This window comes from Ambystoma mexicanum, chromosome 7p, assembly GCF_040938575.1.
Source record: "Ambystoma mexicanum isolate Mex_15411 chromosome 7p, UKY_AmexF1_1, whole genome shotgun sequence".
In the NCBI taxonomy this organism is placed as follows: domain Eukaryota; kingdom Metazoa; phylum Chordata; class Amphibia; order Caudata; family Ambystomatidae; genus Ambystoma; species Ambystoma mexicanum.
The window spans coordinates 656,156,140-656,179,031 of NC_090939.1; the positions used below are offsets into that span (position 1 = coordinate 656,156,140).

The following is a 22,892-nucleotide window of genomic DNA, read 5'->3' on the forward strand; positions in this document are numbered from 1 at the left end:
GATGACTATGAAAATGGCGCTTTAGCAACTAGACAGAATAAGATAGCACTAAAGATTTTGACACTGTTACTGGTTATGAAAGTAGGGATAGTTCAAAGATTAGAGTGGAACAAGATAAGCAAGGTATACAATAGTTCTCTAGCATCCTATTAATACTCACAATCCACTGGGATTTAAGATTTTTGGACAGTCACGGTTCTGGTCAATGGATTAGGTCTATCAAGGAGTGACAGCACATCAGGTGCGGGACTGGGTCAGCTAGGCCGGTCACCAGAGCTGCACAGGATCTGCCCTTCTTGTTTCTGGGTATTCAAATCAGCGGGATGGCGAGTTCATCAGGCCAGCCCTATGGTAGCAAGCCAGATAGTTTCAGGACGCTAGTTTCAGGATGCTTTCCCATACCACAGTGCTACACTGGGTTGTGAGAATAAGTTTGAGGATTGAGGCCTTGCTGAAATGGTTCAGCTACTGCTTGGCAAGAATTTTGGCATCTGGATCTGGAAGGAAGTTAAAGGCTGGATGTTGAATGCTGGAACAAAGTGCTTCGCTGGAATCCGAAGAGTGAGTGTCTATGTGTTGTCAGCTGTCTCTATCCTTTAAAATGACATCACAAAAATGGGTGTATGGGCCGGCTTAACTAAGCTTGCCCCTGTGAACAGGGATTGGATCAGGGCCTCCTCTCTGCCTTGCATCTGAGTGATTCTATCAAGGACGGATGATGTCGCATTTATGGTTTGGCTTTTACAGTCCTTAGAAACCTCCCCTAGCCACTAGTATCAAAATCAAATTTTGTCCTAAATTCATATTTATACATTGGTAACCTCTACAAAAATTCCATATTTTATGTAGTATATGTTCCTCAAAATCCTGCAGCTGTAAGACCTGGTTTCACCTTTCTGCAGAATTTTGTCAATTTCGCCATGAACACATTTTCCAAACTTTCTGCACATTTCCACAAATATGTATGTTTACTATGGGGATGTGTGTGTAAAGTTTAACAATTCTAGCAGTAATACAGTTCACATAAAACCACATATATTGCCATTCCTGTCCAGAATATGTTACACAGTTCCACCGCCCCTTGAAATGTAAAGCCAAAAATTAGACTAACAAATCTGTCCTTTTTTATATTTTTCACCACTTTGGATAACAAGTTATGAGTCTCTAAAAATTGTTCATTATTTATTCTTAGCAGCAAAGGATCCGCCTTTTGTCTCTCCCTGGAGCTCAAGGAGTGGCCCCCTCCTTTGGGAAATTCCTTCAAGGAGCAGTTTACGACCTTTTCACACATCCATTTCCTGGCCTGGAGGATCTGCCATTGTTCATTCCTTGGTCGTAGACAAAAGTCTGTTCCACATGTCGATGAGTTTCTGCTGAAAGGATTTCCCTCCCCTTGGGGGAAACCTCTTTTTCCACTTCTTGCAGGCCCAGCCAGGCTAACTTATTCTTAATGTCTTGACTTAAAATCCAGGAGAAACCCATGTTGCATCAAATGGCATAGATAAATTACATTCTTAGCTTTAAAACTGTGGAATCAAAAACAACTGTGATCTGTATTCCTTTTAGCACCAATCCTTTTATGTTTGCTAATCCAGCAGACTTTTAGTTTAGATAACTTTGAAGTGTCATCAGGAGAGCCCATCTGATGGGGCTGTCATTCACAGGCAGCCCAGTGTGCTGCACACAGATTTTGACAGGGGCTGTCATTCACAGGCAATCCAGTTTTTCTGAGAAAATGTTTTGCTCTTCACATTTTAGGACTTTGTACATTCACGGTGCTTCATTAGATTAAATGAATTTTAGTGCCAAGCAAGATTTTGAGTGTTGAAACAGTATTATGTACAGGCCTTTTGGAGTTTTAGCAGCAAAATAAATGTCATTTACAGGGACATTTTTGGGTTTCATTTTGCAAAGCGCTGCTTCTCCCTCTGTACTCCATGTTTGCTTGTCATGGAGCCCACTGGCACCTTTCCTGCAGTGTGTGCTCTATTCCACCACACATGCACCATGGGTGGCAGGTGGTGCAGCCATCTTTTTGTCTGTTGGAAAACGCAGTTTTGGAGGTTTTTGGCGCACACAAGAATTTTGCCGCCATTGTTGCTGTTTCTTGTACCATAAATAGCAGAGTGATGCCGTATAGTATAGCAAAGTGGGTCAATACATCCCACAATATGTCAGGATGCTGTAGCTTGGATCTCCCTTCCCCACGTTTTGAGCACAGGTTAAGGTGGGATCTTGGAGCACAGTACACACTCAAGCTTTCCCAGCACGAGTTGACAGTTCCAATTCGGGACCATCGATGGCCAAGTCTTGTTTCTCTTGAAAGTCTCTTGCCTTCGAGGGCCTGGCGTATTCAACAACAAAACAAAAGTTCCTTCAACAAAAAAAAAGTTTGTTTCCTGGTTTTGCTTTGGGTGAAGATTCTTCAACCCTGGGTCCCCCTCTTCCAGGTGCTGACCCCTCTTTACTTTTAGCCTCCCACCTCTGAATTCACTATGGCTTTTCCTTCATTCACAAATCTTAATGTCTTTTTTAAACAGTTCCAGTGGACATCCCTCGGCCGGGTTCACCTTTGTCAACACACTGTTTCTTGGGACTTTAAACCTTGCCCCTTCTCGTCAGCATCCCGCAGTCGGGTTCACTCTTGCCAACTTCACATTCATAATTGTTTTCAGGATTCACTTCCCTTGCTTTCTCAAGTTCGTAGGTCAAAGGCTTTTGACTGTACAGGGATTTTACTTTACCTCCTGTATGACCACTTTCACCTAATTGCTGGCTCTCCTACTGCCTTCTGGTTTCTGTAGTTTTACTCAGTTGGGGATTGACCAGAGTTTCTTGGAGCAACACCCACGTGGTGCCGTTCCCCCTCTGCAGCTGGTCTCCCTTTTAACTTTGAACTTTCTCACTTTGCGACTTTCATTCACCCCAGCCCGGTTCTTATCGGCTCTCCCCTCGACTCACCGGCTGTGATGAACCGCTTGGCTTTCTTCTTTACTGATGTCAAGGCCGATACCACGGTATCAGGAGTTTCCCTCGCTCCCGCTTATCAGCATCAACACGCTCCGTTTACTGTTGACATCTGTTGCAGCACACTTCGGCTAGTGTCCTTGGTCTTATGATTCCCTCTGCAGAGGTTTAGTGGGTCTGTCAGAAAGGGCAAGGCTGTGTCTCTCCTTGTCAGCCTCTCGATATTTGCTGCCTTTCTCCTCCCTCATGAACTGCCGGGTCTGGATAGCTGTGGTGTTGTGCTCTCTTGCTCCGCCTTTTATCCCTGTGTGGAAGGGAAAGGGCTGTTGGGTGTGTGTGATTCTGATCAATTGCCTGACTTTGCCTGACCTGTGTATTGGCATAGGTCAGGTAAACGGCTTTGGTGTTAGTCCGTTCTCTGATGTGAAAGTGTTGGTGTCGGGAAATGGGTGGAGACAGTGGTTTTGAATGTCCTATGTGGTAGGATGGGGAAAAGGTGTTGAAAGAATAGGGATACTGCATCTCAGCGTTTGTGTGCCACTCCCTGAACCCCCTCCCCCATCCAGGTCATCATCCCTCACTGGTCTACCCCCAGGAACTGCATCCACTAGCGATGCCTGTGTCCTGGCCACCTGGATGACCGATCCCTGGGGACTAGCTAGGGAGACACCTTCAGGTTTCTCACAGAGGAAAGACCCCAGTTGGACCTGAGAGGGTTGTCAGTGAGAAAGAAGGTCAACCAGGCCAGGGCCTGATCAGTAATACCAAGGTTGTCGCAGAGAGGATTGAGCAGGATGACATGGTTGACTGTGTCAAATGCAGAGGCTAGATCGAGGAGAGTGAGGACAGAATGGAGATTAGAGTCAAGAATGTAGAGCAAGTCTTCACTGGTGTTCAGGAGAGCAGTTTCTGTGCTTCTGGCAGCTCTGAAGCCAGACCGGTGGTCATGGAGGCAACCAACAGATTCAGTATGTAGATTAAGCTGGGAGATGGCCAGCTTTTCCAAGAGTTTGCCCAGGAAAGGATTGATGGAGATCGGGCGATAATTAGCCGGAGAGGAAGGATCGGCCGAGGGCTTCTTTAGAAGAGGGTGCACAAGGGAGTGCTTAAGGGGGAGGGGAAAGTTCCAGTGGCAAAGGAGTGATTGCAGAAATCGGCCAAGGCTGGAGCAAAGGTGTCGATGTGGTCCTTGATTGTTCTGGATGAGCAGGAGAGAGCCTGCTTTGACGAGACTGTTTGGTTATTTACCCACCTGTTCATGGCCTTACGAATCCCTATGGCAATTCCTCCTCCCTCCCACATCAAAACACATCCTCCAATACCTAAACAAAGCCCAAACTATTGTCTTTGCCAATGCTTATTTTATTTTAGCTCATGTGGATATTCAAAACAAATTCCTATTCTAGTAGTGGAGTTTTCACAATACTATGTGGCCGTCCTCTCCTCTGGAAGTAAATCCACCATAGGTGTGCTACTGAAATGCATGGTCTAGGTTTCTGAAAGCAGCCATGTTTTAGAAACCATGTTCTACTCCAGGCTTCATATGCTCCAAGCCGAGGTAAGAATCCATTAATTGGTTTTGTATTGGCTACTTTTGAATTTAATCTTTTACAGAGGGACACGCTGCTGCCAAGATTAGCTGACAGTTGAGAAACAGCAGCCTCCTCACAGGAAGGATGTAGCTTTCCTTTTAATTGGTATAACTCCCCGGGGTGCTTTTCGCCCTGAAATTATTGAAAGCCCATGGTCTTTGTGCAATTGGATTGCAATAACGAATGCCAAATATACTCTAGTGTCTGCCCGGACGCTGTTCCGTTTATCTGATGGATAGTGGTCATTATATAACACCCTGGCTTTCAAATTGCAACCCCACAGGAACTACATCCTGATTCACTTGACTGCAGGGGTCTTTTCCAGTGCCTCTTCTGACCACTCATTATCCAGCTTTAATTGCAGCGAGCGGCGAGTGGTTATTGTTGGCACTGAAACACCTTTTCCTTGCAAGCTCTGTCAGAATAGTTACGCTCACTTCCATTGCCACAGCTTTCTTTTATGATTCTGTGTGCTCCCCTTATTGCCTTTTTTTAAAGTTTATATTAAGATAATCAGGGAAACTGTTAAAGTGAAACTTCCCCTAATTTCACATCTATATTTATGCAGACGTACACTGCAGGATTTATTTTATACTGTGCTCTACTGGTACTGTATGGAGAAGCCCCACCTGTGCACATGGAAGCAACACTCTGACTTGCTACCCTTTGTGCACTGGCTTGTTTTTCTAATAGTGTGTACCTTTCAAATAGTTTCCGCTGGAACGCCATGCCCAGAAGCACTTTTAAGCTCTTAAAGCTTTGTGTTTTCATTCCTATTGGTTAAGTGTGCATCAGTATTGGTTCTAAAAAAAAGTTGCATTGTTTATAGAATATGGCCAGGACAGGTACAATATATATGTCCTGCCAGTAATAGTTTTGACCAGATTTGGATCATTTACCTCACTGATGATGTTAGAAGCTTGGATTCCAGATGTAAGTTACTCCATATTCCATATCTTCTGAATGTCTTCACTGTTGACGCCCAATAAGCCAGAAACATTCTTGTTCAAATAGGTAATGGCTAGCATTCCAGTGCAGGACCGGACCAATGTGCAAATTAATAGTTTTCCTCTTGTAGGGCAGTGTTTGCTAAAATGGAATTGAATTGACCACTCTGGCATAGCATGGTGATTGAAAGTATGTTTTATTGAGACGTTGAAGGCAACGAGCCTTACCTCCTGCATTACCCAGCACAAGGCCCTTGCCCCTGCAACTGACACTCTATTTTTTTAGCACCTGTGTTACCGCTTTGGTAACCCGGGGTGCTAATGGAGTTAGTAACCTGTTCCATCTCTACACCCGGGAAGGTTAACGGGCCAGAGCCCTTGTAACTGTCCTCTGCTCGGTCGGGCCTTTAGCTCTGGCTGCCGGGCTGTTACCCTCCCTGCCCCCTGTGTAGCCTGTGGAACGGGTTACTAATGCCACATTCTAAATAAGGCGCTGTGGTTCTAGCACCTTTGCAATCATACGGTTCTGTGCACTTAAGGCTGACACAACTTCTACTCTATCTAAAATCTACACAACTGGCTATTCAAGCCTTTTCTGTCCTCAGTGAAGGGGCTCACACAAAGGTTTGGCAGACCTTCTGGTAGTTTCTTTTGTGAGTGCATATTTGCACTGAACTCTGAAATTACTGTCCAGAGGATCAGGTGGGTTCGCACTCCTAGTAAACCAGATGAGAGGAACAAATGCACACAAACTTCCAAATCTCTATACACACTGAGCCTGTCCTAGTAGGTGCCATCTGTCTAACTTCTAGTGGATGACATCTGTCTCTAGCAAGAATTAATGTTGCCATGTGTTTTCTGGGTCCGTACAGTATGAAAAATAGTTGTATTTGCTAGATTCAGCTGGCATTCGTTATGAGGTTGAAAGTTGGCCAAGAACGATTTAGGTTGACTGAACTCACAACTATTGATATACAGAAGCTTTTCATCACCTGGCAATCTGGTTCTGCAAAGGAGAGGATAATCTAGAAAAAGGCTGTTTTGTCAGTCCAATCAGATTTCGCTTAATGATCTGGATAGTATTCAACCTGGTGACCAGGGGGATATCTTGTTTCAACCCTAGATCAGTTCAAAGTGCAAGTCCAAATTGCAATGTTGGAAAGTTCAGGTGGCATTCTATCCACATGTCTGTATTTTCTTTATTCAGGGCTAAGGTTGTGTGATCTTGCACTACCAATGTGTGGACAGAACCATAGGATTGTATTAAGAAAAATAGGGTGACAAACAATCCTATCATAACCACGGAGGTAGGCTACATAACAGAATAGAAATTGTCGTCTGGTAAGGACTGGTAAAACCATCTAGTTTCCCTGTTTACTTTCCTCTTCTAACAACTGTTATGATGTTTAACATTTGGTATCCTATGCATTCATGCCAGAGGGTGAGTGACTGTTATGCCTGGCATACAACCTGAAGTGTGACTGCCTGTCCTTATCATTTGTTCCTGCAGGGCACATTGGTTACAATGTATGTACCTTTTCTGTGTTTGTACTCCTAAGTTATTCACATGTCTTTTCGTATCTCTTTCTCTCCCCCCTTTTCTCCCCCCCCCTCAACCCCCAGAATATGCAAAAGCCTAGAATCCTTTCATAACATCATTTCTGATGCACACCTTGCACCACTTTAGTCTTTTTGAAAATGTGAGGCCTGTTTACAGAACCTTCAGCAGAAGCGCATAGTAAATGTTCGCACTGGGTGGATATGTCTAGGCATAGTTGGCAGGAATCGAAACTGCTGCCAGCCAATTACACTCTGTAGCCTAGAAGAGTCTGGCCATCTGGACCTCTACAGGTACTAGGAGCTATCCGTGACTCCCAAGGACAAATGGATCCATACAAACGTACCTCTGTGACATTAACTGTGTATTTAGGAATATTTATAAAGTAACATTAGGACTCGTCTCCAAGACGTTTGGACAATGTTATAAATAATAGACACAAAGTTAGTTTGTATCTAGTGTTGAAGACAGATTTGCAGAACTTTATGTACTAAAGTGTTTCCCACAGAGGTAGCTTACAGGGATACCCAGGAACTGCTTGTATCTCCATTAATCATCATTTCAAGACCAGACAGTCACAAAAAAAGTGCAGGGGAGTCTTTTCATCCCATTTGGCCATTTCTGCTTGTGGTAACGTGGTTTGAGGGAGCCATGTGAGGCTCTCCCTCCCCAGTCAAAGTAAAGCCGAAGTCCTCCTAATTGGCATATCTCAGTCCTCTTGAACTCCTCTGCAATTCGTTCATTGCCTTCTATTGCTGAGGCATTTTAAAGCAAGGGGCATGTAGTAATGCAAATCATAGTAGCGCCACACTGCCTTTCCACCTTCTCCTCAGCGTGCGCTCCATTTATCAGCAGAAAAAGTTGCTCACCCCCTCAATTCCGCACATTCATACAGAAAACCATTTCCTCTTCGACAAGAGTCACAATTGCCTAATTTTTAGTTCTGTTCTATTACTTGGTGTAGCCTATAGGTCACATTCCTGTGTCCAACATTGAAGTCCCTCCGCTTGTCAACGTATTTAGTCTGCTCCGGGCTTTTTTGTGCTCATGGTGAACTGGATACATTGCTGGTTTCTAAACTTGCTCTCTACTAGCAGTCAAATCTAGATTCTGTGTGTTGCATGGCATGCTCATAGTGACTCAAAGCAGCCATTAATGTGTCCTATAATGTTATGGCTTCTTTATGCTTCCACATTTGCGAAGTGCGACTGCTACAGTGTTTCTGAGTTCATCTCCATTGTGCCCGTCTCAATTGAGCTACTAACGGTTGGAAATGGTGATGCCAGTGGTTCCAGAGGCATGTTCAGAGTCAGTTTTGCATATTGCTTGATTGGCTTTTTCACCATAATTGTCATATTGCATAGATGTGCAGTTGACATATGTTGGGGGATTTTTCTGAAGTCCTCTGGTGATGCAGTCTAGAATACCAACCCATGTAAAAGGAGAGAGTTTGCACATATGTTATTCCAAAGTCTTACAACTTGATAACCTGACGGAGTGGACTGGCCTCACTCTCGGGAGGTAAGAGGGCTTGTAGAAGGTACAGATTATCACAGACAAGCTCACTGAAGGTAAATCCACAGTGTACTTACTCAAAAATATTCTCATTTTTACAAAGTCATATGTGAAGAAATCTCTACTAGAGGGGAGTATTTTTTTAAAATAATTGAAAAAAGTATTAGAAAAATAGTGCCTGGATAGGATCCAACAAACATTTTACAAGCCAGTGGGTCAAAGAAAATGGCATACCTTTGACTACTTTGCAAGACTTCTAAATGAGTAGAATGCCATGGCTGATCATGGTAAAGGCATATAAAAACCCAAGTAAGTAGTAAAAATGCAGTGTATGATTTAGAAACTGCAAAATGCCAAGAGGACAAAGACACATAGGCTAGTTAACAGTCAGTGATACATTTAGTGTGTTAGAAGTTCATAAAAGTTTGTCCATAGGTGCCAACTAACTAAAATAGTAAAAAGGTAAGTATTTTATTTGTAAACCGATTCAAGGAGTGGAAGATACGACAACATTCAGCTGGAAAGTCGGGGGCAGCCAGAAGAGAGCCAGCTTCAATGGCCGAAGAGTGGATCACTAGCCAATTTGAAGAATTCCGTAGCAGTTAGGACTGGGGTGGGGGGGGGCCTTGAAGATGGATTACACACACAGCCAAGAGACTCAACAGAAAACAGTAAACGAACGAGATGCAAAGTACCCCAGGAAGGTGCCCCAGACTGAAAAATGATGCGCGTGAGGCCCAGGAAGCACGGATGCAGTGGTCATCTTTTCAGTCCAGTGACACCTTTTCTGTACACACACAGCGGCAGGGGATGAGCCCTGCACATCAATTAACATGTGCATCTTTCAAAGTTTACACGGCTATCCTATCTGGATTGGCCATCCAAACTACATTCATTCAGGCACCTGTACACATGTGGAATGAGGTGTCCAGAAGAGTCTCGTCCATCGTAAACCTGATACCAGTCACACCAATAGTACTTTGATAGGCTCTGCAAAGAGCCTATGTAGATAGAACAGCTATTTGTCCATTCCTAATGGTCCAAACAGACTGACCAAAAGGCAAAATGGCCAGGCTGGAGAATTTTTAAAAACCCTTTGTAGCCCAATTTGGCTACCAAATATGTACAAGGGCAACAAGGTGCTGAGATAAAACCTTTAACTATGACCAATCTACTCTGCTACCCATTTTCCTGGTGAAAAAGCTCCCTTGACATGGGATATGCACCTTGCCCAGTTAGCAATATGAGCTACTAAGGGCTGCACATAATAGGCGATTTGCAGCTTTTGTGGGAGTTTAGAACCCGAAAATGCCAGAAAAACGCTTAAAATGTCATCAAGTTAGCAGAAGAAAACTCTCGAAATAATTTCTAACGTAACAATATATCTGGAGCACAAGAGCCTTGTCCTTCAGTGGCAATAGTCAAAATGTCTCTGCTCTGGCTTGGGAAGAGGACCTACTGTCGGTCAAAGGGCTTACATGCTGCCTGATGTTTCTAAGATAAAGACACATGTTGGATCAGAAAGCTAAACGTGTTTTAACTCCTCGTTAAGATAAATGTGCAGAACAGATTTTTAGCTGGGAAAAGTTAGACCAATGCATTACAAATTAATGCGTCATGTCAACCAACAAGTATCATCCAACCTGACGAGCAGCAAGAGGGGCAGAGTAGCCTGGGACAAATGGAGGTACTAAAGCAATCCCAAAACGAACTGGTGGGAGGAAGAAAGGGCAGTGTGAGATACTGGGGGTAACCCCATCAGTACTGGCTACACTCTTGTAATAACTACTGTATTATGATTATGCAGTTAAAAAAATAGCAGTGCAATGTGTGTGCAGATAAAACATTATTTAATATTGCTCCATCTTCATAGGCGTTTGAGAAGCAGATGTGGTGGCCAATGGAAGTCCAGACAGGCAGGTCATCAGGGCAATATGTGACATTAAACTGAGGCAGGCATCTTATAAGAAATGTCTTGTAGTCTTTAAAACATGAGTGACTTTGGTGTGAAACCGCACACAGCTGCCAATCTTGAAAATATGCGCTTGCAGTGTGTAGCAGCACTATGCTGCAATGGTGCTCACAAGTATTGTAGTTGTGATGTGTTGTAAAGCGATCAGGACAGAACAGTCTTCTTGGGGCAGAAATGTCTCCACTCAATGAAGCATGGCCATTAGTTGTGTTCCCTGCTCATCACACCTCAAGCATGAGGTTTCTGCTTGAAAGCCTCACATGCCACCACAAGTCCTAAATTGGCCAATTGTAGACCAAGAAAAGGCTAGTTAGCTCTTGTCTGTGTTCCTATTGGCTCCATAGGTGTTGTATTAAGTAATTAGTACATTGAGCAGGCAGACCTGTGGAGCCAGATTATGGAAATGCAGCAACAGTGGCTGTCTTAAGTCTCTCGTTGTTGTTGTTTTTCCCTGCTTAGATCAGAGGTCCCTTCTGGCCCTCCCTCCAGTTGCACTTGCCAACATTAGAAATTTGAGAACAGGCACATGTTTATTCAAAAAGAACTCTAATGGAAATAGAGTGACTGACTAAGGACTTAACGAAAATAGAGAACCAGTGAAAGAGGAAGACCACTGTTAAGTTGCAGTAGAAGGGAGGTCCTAGAAAAAGCGAACGAAATGCACAGAAAATGGAAGGGCAATATTAGAACTTGGGGGCTGAGAATGTAGGTGGGCATTGGACGATTTCTAATATTGTCTCTCTGGAGAAATTCTCTTTTTTTGAGAGCTTGCAAAAAGCAGAATAGAGGGAAAAAAAGAAAAGATCACTATGACAGTGAAGAGAAAGTTGAGGAAGACAGTTAATAAACCTTTCTTGTCAACTTTGTAACCAAGCACTATTTGGAAAACTTCAACCAGTATTTGGCGTTTGAGTGACATCTACACTTTTGTACAAGTAATCATTATTTTCAAAGTTCTTTTCATGGTTAATATTTTTAAGAGTATAACTTGATCATGTCCATGTGACTGATTTGCAATGTGTGCTACAAAAGTAGTCCCTTCTCTGTCCGTAGACAAAGCAGTCTTTTTTAAGAGCAACTCTTATTGCTCATTATCGTTTTATATTGTTTTTGATATATATTTTTTTAATTCCCAGTTGTTCAAACATTTAGCATCAGCAACTGCACAAGCCATATCAATACCATCAGGGGTTTATTTAAAATGTAATATGATTTAAGATTTCTAGTTGATCCAATGTTACTTCAGTCTAGGGTTCTTTGAGAATGACATAATTGATCCGCAGGATTGTTTTTAAAGAAAAATCGAGAGAGCAGCAAGTAGGTGGGAGGTAGACTTTTATAATATGATATGGCATTTCTAACGCGCCTCTATACACAAGTGTTTCAAGGCGTGGCAAGGGAGGGGGAACAGAGGGAGGATAGACAGCGATCCTACTAGGTCAAGTGTCATTCAGATCGCGCAAGTGCATGGGAAGGGGAAGGAGGAAAGTGCACAGGGGGAGCGAGAGGGGACAGTGCAGTACATGGGATACTAAGATAAATAACGAAGTAAAAGTACGGCCATCAGGTGGCAAGTGCAAGGGTAAGTGCAGACAACAGGTGTCAAGTGCTGGTAGTGGGACTGTCGGGATACAGAAAACAGTACCCAAGTGAAGGGGTTGCCAGGAAGGCAGTGCACGATTGCGACTGGCGGGGGAGGGGGCCTGAGCCCGAGATCAGATGGTGGTCAGGTAACCAGTGCAGTTTCAGTATCGGCCAGGAAGTCAGCAGGGGAGAGGAGGAGAAAAAACAGAAGCAAAAAGAAAGGTTTTGAGGTGCTTCCGGAACCGGAGACGATTCTCCTCAAGTTTCAGGGAGGCTGTTCCAGAGGGAGGCCCCAGCCGAAGAAAGATATCTACCACCATCTCGTTGCTTGGAGAAGTGTCTGACCCTGAGGGAGTTGAGGCGTATGAGCGAAGAGCTTGAGAAGGAAGATATTTAGGAAGAGCGAGTTGAAGGTATTGAGGCCCCAGGCCCCAGAAGGCCTTATGGACAATGCAGAGGGTTTTGAACTTAATCCTTGCAGCCACTGGGAGCCAATGCAGAGATTTCAGTCCTGGAGAGATACGATCCCTGGGCTTGAGGCCAAGGACAAGTCTCGCAGTCCTGTTCTGGATGAGTTGCAGAGGGCAGAGAGTAGAAGCAGGCAGATTTAGAAAGGGGCTGTTTCAATAGTCCAGCCTAGAGAGAACCAGAGCTCTAGAGACAGTGAGCTTCTGGGGGGAAGGAGAGGAAAGGAAGAATACCTCTGAGGAAGTGCAGCTGGTAGTGAGACTTCTTTGAGACGTCAGAGATGTAAGGAGAGGAGAGTGTGGAGTCGAAGATGAACCAAGGGTTTTTGACCTCATAGGTGGGAGCAGGAAGATGGCCAAGAGAGGCCGGCCAGAGAGTGACAGGAAAGGAGGGAGAGGGTGTGCCGATGAGGAGAATCTCGGTCTTACTGGCATTAAGGCAGAGATCATTGGCGGCGCACCACTCCTGGATGGCGGACAGACCGTCCGAGATGAGCGAGGGAGAAGAGGTGGCTGAGGGTAGCCTGAAAATGAGCTGAGTGTCATCCGCATAGCACTGGAAGTTGGGGCAGAGTGCGGCAATGCAGTGGGCAAGAAGTTCCAGTTATTGGTTGAACGGCCAGGGAGAGAGGTTAGACCCCTTGGGTACACCACAGGTAGAGATCGAGATAGAGGAGAGGATGGACCCAAGTTGAACCTGGGAGGGTTGATCAGAGAGGAAAGAAGTCAGCCACTCCAGGGCCTGACCGGTGATCCCCAGGTTATCAGATCTGTGTTATATTTCCGCAGCAGAAAAATCTGCAAAGGAAATGTTTGCATGGGAAATGTACGCACCACAAATGTTCGTACATTTCCCATGCGAACATCCAATACAAAACCATACATACACCCACAACACACCCCCAACATGCCCCCACAACCCTAGTTACCTTTCCTTCCTTCACGCTGTGTCCCTGTGGCGCCGGTTCCCTTTCACTTCCGATGCTGCAGAGACACAGGCTTGGATGTGAGCTCTCTTCTTGGTGCAGACAGAGAGCCGGTATTGCCTTTGGAGCAGGCAGAAGGCCAGTTTGTCAGAGGATGTACATGAAGCATGCCATTTCCTGTCAGCCACCCTGCACTTGCGTTTAAGGGTGACGAGGTCTGAGTCGTACCAGGAGTTGCACTTGGCTTTGGGCTTCAGGCAGAGAACATCGAGAGTATCAGATATATCAGAGTAGAACATGGAAAGGGCTGTGTCAGGGTGCGAGTCAGCCAAAGGGAGGGGGAGTGAGAAAGTGGCGGCGAAAGCCTCAACTGACTCGCGCTTCATGGGTCGGATGACCGAGAAGGTGGGTAGTGGTGATGGAGTTGGCTTGGTCTGATGGGTAGAGATGGTGAGCTGGGAAGAAAGGAGAAAGTAATCACTCTAGGAGAGAGGAGTGGTGAGAGAGATAGAAAGGGGAAGGTCTGAGCAGATCAGAACATCCAGAGTGTGCCCTGCAGAGTGAGTCAGGCCAGAGAGGAGAATAGAGAGTGAGAGAGAGTCGCAAAGGTCGCGAAAGAGTCCAGAGGAAGGACTGGAAGCATCCAGGTGGATGTTGAAGTCTCCAAGGAGGGTTTGAGTGGTCGAGACTAGGAGGGAAGAGGAGAGGTCTGCCCACTCAGAGAGGAAGGAGGAGATCTGACCAGGTGGCCGGTAGATAGTAGCCACAGTAAGGAAATGGCTAGGAGAGGGAGAGAGAGCCTGCAGACGAGGCATTCGAAAGTAGCCCTACGTAGGAATGACAGAGGCAGGATTCCACTCGGGGAAGATCAGGGCTACACCCCCTCCGGAGCGGTTGAACCTGGGAGCGGAGAGGATCTTGCAGCCATCAGGGAGCAGAGTGTCAAAGCGTGTGACAGAGCTGGCCGTGAACCATGTCTCAGTGAGACCGAGGACATCGAGGTCAAGTTCCTCCAGAAGGCGGCAGATATCGGAGGAGTGTTGAGAGCTGAGCGAGAGTGGCTATATGGAGAAGGTTGCCGTCCTTGAAAGACTTCCGGGGAGGGGTACAAATCAGCAGTACAACCTGCGGAGGTGTAGAAGAAGCCTGAGGAGGGCAGACAGGAAAGGAGCAGAGGACAAGGTAGCCAAGAAGGAGGCAGCAGGGGGAGGCAAGGAAGCCGTGGAGGGGGTAGAGGGGACAGCAGGAGAAGAGAGGAAATAGATGAGGCGTGGGAAGAGTCTATCAAAGAGAAGGTTGGCTTGAAGGCCTTGGACTAAGACGGTACAATTCACATAAACATTAATGATGACCTGTGAGGAGTGGAAGGAGGCCAGGAGGGACTACCACCGGGTGCCACCATTAATGGGAGAAGAAGAGAAAGGACAGAGCACAGAGACCATATCTAGGGTCCATAGGTCTGGTGAGGGAACGACAAAGAGGTTGTTGGTGAAGTTTGCCTGGAGGAGGCACTGGTATAGGTGTCAGCGATATGGAGGCCTGGGTTGGAGGCTAGGAGGTCCTTTTTAAACTTCTTCCTTCCAGATTTAGTGAGGAGAGCAGGATAGTCGATAGAGAAGCAGTTAGAGAAAATAGGAGAGACCTAGAGCACCATAGAGTAGTTAGGGAGAGGAGAGGAAGGGAAGGGGAGAACACAAGGGCAGGGTGCAAGCAGACGCGACAAAGCGAGGCGAGACAAGTTGAGCAATTGGACAAGAACGACAGACACTCAGATTAAAAGGACAATCGCAATGCAATTTGAAAACCAGAGAGAAACGCACCTAAGTTTGAGAGTCCTGAATAGAGGGGAAAAGGCCTAGGTTTCACAATGCAATTTTAAATACTTTCACAATGCAATTTGAAAACAGGAGAGAAACACACCTACGTTTGAGAGTCCTAAATTAAGAGTCATAAGAGGTAGCAAAGTGTATTATGGCATTAACCTTATTATTATTTTAAACTGATTTACATCAGCCTTCGTTTGGTCATTTGCTATATAACCCGAAGTCCACATCACTGCGATGTAACTCCATGAGCATAATGACATGCTGATCTAAATTAAATTAGCTGCTTTCTAGAATGGGTAAAAACAGCATTGTATAAATGCAATATTTTGTGTGCCTCTTTTGGCATCTGTGGATGAGAATTTGAATACTGTTGTCACTCCCCACCCCACACTGCATTCCCACCTGAGATCTCCTAACATTTTAGAAATGCCCACAAAATGATTCCTTTTTGTATAGGGAAAAGATTGCATCATCACATTCAATGGGAAATTAATAACTTGATCTGTTTAAACATTGCAATGTGTAGAATTGAGAGTGGCACAATCTTCATTCGTTACCAACATCATTGTTAAAAGTTACTTGGAGAATGCACATTTACAGGAGATCTGCGACTAAACCGGATTAGCCAGACTTTGGTTTGCATCTCCTGCACGGTTTATCAGTACTCCGCCATTATTGTTGAAACAGTAGCCTATTTATTGGAATTCTAAGTTTCGTGAATGTTGGTGTCGTATGACCTGTTTTGTTTTAAAGAGGTTGGAGGTGCAGGTGATAAGAGCTTTGCTTCAGACTGCTTTTGAGTTCTCTTGAAGGCCTATTATTGGAGTCAGAGTGCCTCAGTTGAACCATGTTTTCTTCCTTGTCTTGGTTAGTCATTTCAAACCCTAATATCACATTTTATATTTCTGTGCCATCATACACACATGTGGTTCAAATTCAGGGCATTCTTTGAAAGGGGTAATAAAGTACTAGAAATAAAAAATGATGGGCGTGATGACCAATTTTCGGATTGAGATTTTCTATATCCTTCTGTGTATCTAGTACATGTAAGAACAGTAACATTAAAAAGCATACAACCTCGATAGGGAAGTAGTGTGTACAATTTAAAATGGCCAAAACTTTGCTGCGTAGCCTGAAAGTATATATTTTTCTTTTTTCATTCTACTTTTATTTTTTTAGGACCCTAATGCAGACACTGAGTGGAACGATATCCTTCGTAGAAAAGGGATTCTCCCTCCCAAAGAAAAGCCAAATGAGGAAGCAGAGGATGAAGCGGAACAGATACTCCAACAGCAGTCCGTTGGTGAGTGGGCAAGTAGTCAAGGGTAGAGTGTTTCAGAAGCAGGGCTGTTATTCAATTTATGTTGCAGGGGTTTGCAAATTAAAGTTTCTTCTTAAAAGGCTGGCCTTGGCATATATCTGTTGCATTTCAAAGCTTTAAGGTCATTATGCCCTGTTAAAAGGAAAATAATGTAATGGATCATTACTGGCCATGATTGCCTTGGAGTGCAGCGATAAATGCAATATTATCTAACCTGGAACTAGCTTGTTGGTTAATTTGCATACCCAGAATGCCTTGCTCATTGGCTATGAACTGGAGGTGAACAACATAATTCTCTCAAAGGCAGAAGAAAGAAATGTTGATTGCTCGGTATGATCTGATATGATATTTTATATGAATATCGCTCATACACAAGTGTTTCAGAGCGCGATCAGAGGTTTAATTACAAGAGCCATGCAGTGATGCATTAACTTTAAAGCCGTGGTAGGTTTTCTTACCCGAATCTCAATGGGGTAACAAGCAGCCACTGAGTGAAGATTTGGTGTGGCCCTTTTCCTTTTTTTTGTATTGAACATCGTCTTCTCGATTATTACTGATTTTTAAATCTTTTTGCAGTGAAAACATATGAGGACATGACGTTGGACGAGCTAGATGAGAATGAAGATGAGTTTGGGGAGGAAGATGAACGAGCTATAGAACTGTACAGGTCAGAACAATGCGTATCTTTCAGGTTTTCCACTCTTACTGTTTTTAATCCTTATTTGACTTAGTTGTTGTCATTCTGGAGCGCAATAATTCCATTTGGTTTTTATCATTAAAATTTCTGCGCTAGTAATTCTTTTTCCCTCTTGCCCATTCCCATTCGCTGGCCCTGTTCGGAGATTGCAACGGATGTCCCAGCAATATGTCCTCTTATGGTGGTTGGTCTGCAGTGGCATAGGGTGGCAAGGCCACTGGCCAAATAATAGTTACTAGGGCACATCAGCATATTGTATGTATCTCCTTGGAGCTGCCCTGCTCTCTGTATTTCACTTGTCTCAATGACTCTGCTCTTTTATTTCTCTATCACAGTCTGGCTTGAGAGTTGCTGTCTATTCACAATTCAATTGTGTGCATTTTAGATGAGCCTGTTGGGATCTATTCCTCAAATGCTATTTATCTGTCTGAAATGTCATGGTACTTCAACAACCTTTACACTAACACTGAGACCGGCATCTGATCCCTTCTACCCAATTGCCTCATCATAGGCTTAGGACCTAAATGGAGGAAACACTGGCTTGCTAGACAAAGGGGACTGCTAAACAGAATAATCTCCTACACTATTACACCTTCCACACTTATCATGGATTTATGCCATGCTATATAATAGATTCTTGTTTCCCATATGTTGCTCCTGCTTTTTGGGAGACACCCTGTGGCTGCTTTTAGCTCCTGATCCCCAAAACATTATTTTTATCCCCGCCCAAAAAAATATTCAATTTTAAGGAAATACTGTCTTCAGAAAGCTGCCTGTGCCTTAGAACACATATTTCTTTAGATTTACATTGGCTTTTGATTGTATAGATGTGCAGTCAAATGTCTTATATTTATTTCACACAATAAATATTTGTTGCAGCATGTTTCACACCAGTCATGCACTTCCTCAACACTCTTGAACATCAAATTAATAGGACTATAAATGAAAATGTCAGCCTCTTGGGCAGTGATTGGCGCCTACTGTTTTGAATTGAGTTTAATGCGAAGGAGGCAGCATCCAAATAGACTCTGTCAGAGGCTGACCTGAGTAATGTGTAAAGCAAAAAAAAAGGGGTTTGAGTCATTGGATTGCGCTCTTCCGAATAGGTTTCATGAGTCTTAAGGTTGATTGAATATTTAATCAAAAGATGAAAGTACAAATCAGTAACCAGTTGGTGTTCACTGAGTAATAGACGAAACAACAAAAGAATCATGAAGAGATTATCTCATACATCTTTACAATAGGTTATACCATACAGTTTAGTTACACATTCACTAAATGTTGGTTAGTTTAAATGTTGTTTTTTGTCCTCAAATTGCCCTGAGTTTGTAAAAAGTATTCAAGGATTAACCAGGTTTTATGGAAAATTCCTAATTTTGTCTAGATTTGAATCCAAAATAATTCTTGAGCGTGAAACTCTGAAGGCTATTAAGCCTCAAGTTCATGAACCTCAACACGTGTTTCCCCGCTCCACGGTGTGAGCGGTTCTTCATGAGGTAAAGTAAATGGTCTTGTCTGGGCTTGAGAACATCAAACATTTGTTCCTCGAGTTTTCGCTGGAATTTGTCCAAGTTGGTTCTGTTTTGAATAAAATATAAGTTGGCAAGTCCTTCGGTGTGTCCAGGTATAATTCTATGATTCTGTTTTGCAGAGAGAACATTTTTTGATGAATCCTTTTCTTAGGTGAAACGAGATATATCATGCTTGATGTTGGTAAAGAGTAGGAGAAATTTGCCCTAGAATGTAAAACAATAAAATGTTGGCTCGATCTTGAAGGATTGCTATATTTGTGTATACAAAATGGTGTGTTTCGAGCCATTTGGCAAAAAGTGAGGAGAATACATAGATACTCACTTATGGTAATGGATAGCAACTTCTTATGGAGCAAATGTCGCATGGATACCTAATGAGATTCTTCCCATTTGATATAGGCGATGAATTTCCAAACAGTGATGTGTAGTTCAAAACAGGTTGAAATCTATGGATTTGTAAAATTATAACAGTAAATACTGGATTGAATGAGGGCTATCGAAAACAAAAAAATTGATAGGACTTCACATTCTGTGAAGAACTAATATGAAAACACAATGTAAACCAAGTCTGTCAACATTTTTGCACAGAAAACAAGTGGAGTGCTAGGAAAAGTGCAGTTGAAAAAACAGGTTAATGGCAAGGTTGTTGACCTTGGGTGAAAGAATGATAAATCTCAGTGGCTCTTAAGAAAGCAATACAACTAGACCCAGCATTTAATGATTAAGAAGCATGCAAAAGCATTACCACTTGAAGTTATGCAAAATAATATTGAATATGATACCTATGTTGAAGCAGCAGTGTGTCACCTGTATCTTAAGGACTCGTGTTAAATGGTTTTCACTGAGGTGGCACCATGAAAAGCAAGGCCCACAGAAAAAAGAGAATCCATGTTATCAAACCTTGAATTTTAGAAACATTGGTTATTAGGCATGTTCAAACTCCCCCAAAAGACACCCACTACCAGGCCACTCAAATCTTTATGGTTGAGCTTAAGCAAGCTGGTGGGTCTCCTGCAGGTTTTTCGAATGCTCCCCATTGCACAAATTCGGAGAGTCGAACTTCATGCAGCCAAACAGAAGCTTCAAATCTCCAAAAGGATCTTTGATGAAATATATAGGGACCAGTTCATTTCCTGTTGCTTTTTTGTCATTTGCTGGGCTATGGAGTAGCTTTAATGGGTAGACTGGATTGGAGGGTTTGGGAGATTTTCAGAGTGTAGTAAAGAACGTTTTTTTGAGTGTGTTTTTCTAGGTAGTGGGGAAGAGTTTCTTTTGTATCCCTCTGCTTTTTGTGCTTTTATGTAGGGCCCCTTTTTGTTTTCATGTCTTCCTTACTCTTTCTGTTCTGCCCCTTCAACTTCTTCTTTTATCCTTTTTATTGTTTGTTTGTTTGTTTCTTTATTTGTAATGCGCTCCAGACCCAAAGGTTACCGGGCGCAGCAGAAAGTATATGCGAAGCTTGCAATGTTACATAAAACGAATTTGCTATGAATAAAACATTTACAGTATTGAACACAAAATTTACAGTATTACATAATTATATAGTTACAAATTTACAGTGTGTTTAAGTCGTTACCGTGTGCACTCAGAAATGTGCAGGAACAATATATACAATATAAGACAGTTATGAGTATAATACAGGTAGCTAATAGTCTCTATATACAATTGAGAAAGGTTGGGCGTGCAGTGGAGAGGAATCATATACAGTGTCTAGGCATTGTTATCATTGATATGTTTGGCATGTTGGCAGAGTTATTGTGGGAGCAGTGTGCCAGAGTTCTTGGGGGAAGAAATATGGCTGATTCGTTGGTGTAGCAGGGGGCAGACACATATTGTAGAAGGCTTCTGTGTGGGCAGAATGTGGCTCAGCGGGAAGGATCTAGGGGCTCGAAGTGGGAGGCTCAGAATGATCATCTGTATGCTTACAAGCGGGTGGAGGGGGGTGCTCTGGAGCATGAGCCTCAAGAAAAGCAGGAAGTAGTGCTGCAGCAGTTAGTTTGGTGGAATGTTGCAATGGCTCATCCTGCTGTCCAGGACGGACAGAGTCGGTACAGAGGTGTGGTCACATTCCGAAATGGTGACCAAATTCCCACCACACCACATGATCCATGGTGTGGCAGTATTTGTATTGCAGGAGTAGAAAACTATCTTGGGTAGGAGTGCACTAGGCTGTGCGCTCTCTAGCAGAAGGCAGTCTGGCTCATACATCTGCCAAGGCAGACCAAAAACCCAACTGCCCTTAGCCCACCCATGTAGAGCCAATCCCAGTGGCTCCTGGCACAAGCAGGACAATGTTGCTTTCCCAGTGCTCTGAGAAGGTAGTGGTTGTGCCTATATGTGTGGGTAGGTGATGGGTTTGGCAAATGCACCATTTTTCCTTTTGCCATTCTTGTGTGGTACCCTCGAGTCCATGACCATTGAAGTGTAACAAATGAGCACATTGTCAAGCCCCACACTTCCCTCATGATGAGGGATAGCCATAACAGATTACAATTGTGATGGCTTCTCTGAGAGAAAAGCTAGCGAAATTGAGTGGCTATCCCTGGTTTATGAGAGTTGTCCAGAAAATCTTTGACATGAGAGACACTAAAAAATTGGAGGGAGTGCCCAAAATATATCATGGGGCAACTATCCTGCCCGTATTTCTGGGTTCTACTTCAACTAATATTAGCAACTGATCCTGTGGAAAAGTAGTTGGGCTGCAGCAGTGCTATACACCATTACAACTGGGGGAACTGATGTGGCATTGTTCGCTGTTACAGTGTTGGTATTGTGGCTGCTATGGTTTGGCCTGTCCTTCTTTGTTTCTATGTGGCTGCTTGCCATTACTGGGCTTCCACCTGTTTTTTACCCCTTACTCGCAGTGAAAGGAGAGTGAATGAAACGAAGGGGGGAGTAGTAGTGGTGCGGAGAGTGTAGTTGTACTGTTGAGAGTATAGTAGTAGTTTGGGTGGTGAAGAATAGTGGCTAGGAGAGTATAGTGGTTGGGAGAGAGTAGGAGTAGTGGTTGGGAGAGTGGAGCAGTGCTGAGTGGACTATTGGTGATGAGAGGAGAGTGGATTAGTAGTGAGTGGAGAGCGGAGTAGCAGTGAGGAAGGGAGAGCTGTGTATAGGTGAGGAGAGTGTAGTTGTGGTGAGGAGAGTATAGTAGTAGTAGGGGTGGTGAAGAGTAGTGGTTAGAGTGTAGGAGTAGTGGTTAGAGTGGTGTAGGAGTAGTGGTTAGAGTGGTGTAAGAGTAGTGGTTAGAGTGGTGTAGGAGTAGTGGTTAGAGTGTAGGAGTAGTGGTTAGAGTGTAGGAGTAGTGGTTAGAGTGTAGGAGTAGTGGTTAGAGTGTAGGAGTAGTGGTTAGAGTGTAGGAGTAGTGGTTAGGAGAGTGTAGGAGTAGTGGCTAGTAGAATGGAGTAGTGCTGAGTGGATTATTGGTGAGGAGTGTGGATTATTGGTGGGGAGAGCGGAGTAGTGGTGAGGAAGGGAGAGTGAAATAGCGTTGAGGAGATTGGTATAATGGTGATAGTAGTGTTGTGGGGAGAGTAGCAGTAGCATGGAGAGTACTGGTGAGAAGAACGATTGGAGGATAGTAGTAAGAGAAGAGGCCTCCATAGGAGGGACAATGCAGAGAGCGTAACAGGGGGAGCGAGAGAAAGAGGTTATGGTGGGTGAAGTAGAGGAAGAGTAGAAGGAGAAAAGGGCACGTGATAGATTCAGAGAAAGAAATATCCGGGCATGGAAGGAACAGTGAACACCTAATCTGGTGTCTGAAAGACACAACCCTGAAATGATTCCTTTGGAGAAAAGCAATGGTAGCCTGTATATTGTTTCCCCGAGGAAGTTTAGATCGAAGGCTTTTAGCCTTTAGGCAATCATAACGGACTGATAGTTGTTAAGGCAGTAGGAGTTGCCTGTCTCTGTTAACAGACTGCTGTCGAGGGACGCCCAAGTTAAGGTGGGACAGCCCCTTCCTCTGTTAGTGAGAGAGTGACGGCCATTA

The 22,892-nt window shown here is 43.9% G+C and overlaps 1 protein-coding gene across 2 annotated transcripts in view; it reads left to right on the forward strand.

Annotated features, from left to right (window-relative positions):
• PDCL3 (phosducin like 3) overlaps positions 1-22,892 on the forward strand; it is a 239,092-nt gene that overhangs the window by 91,674 nt on the left and 124,526 nt on the right. For both annotated transcript variants that reach the window (XM_069636704.1, XM_069636705.1), the window contains exons 2-3: positions 16,534-16,657; positions 17,252-17,342. In XM_069636704.1, the coding sequence (XP_069492805.1) occupies positions 16,534-16,657; positions 17,252-17,342 (215 nt within the window). The remainder of the gene's footprint in view (positions 1-16,533; positions 16,658-17,251; positions 17,343-22,892) is intronic.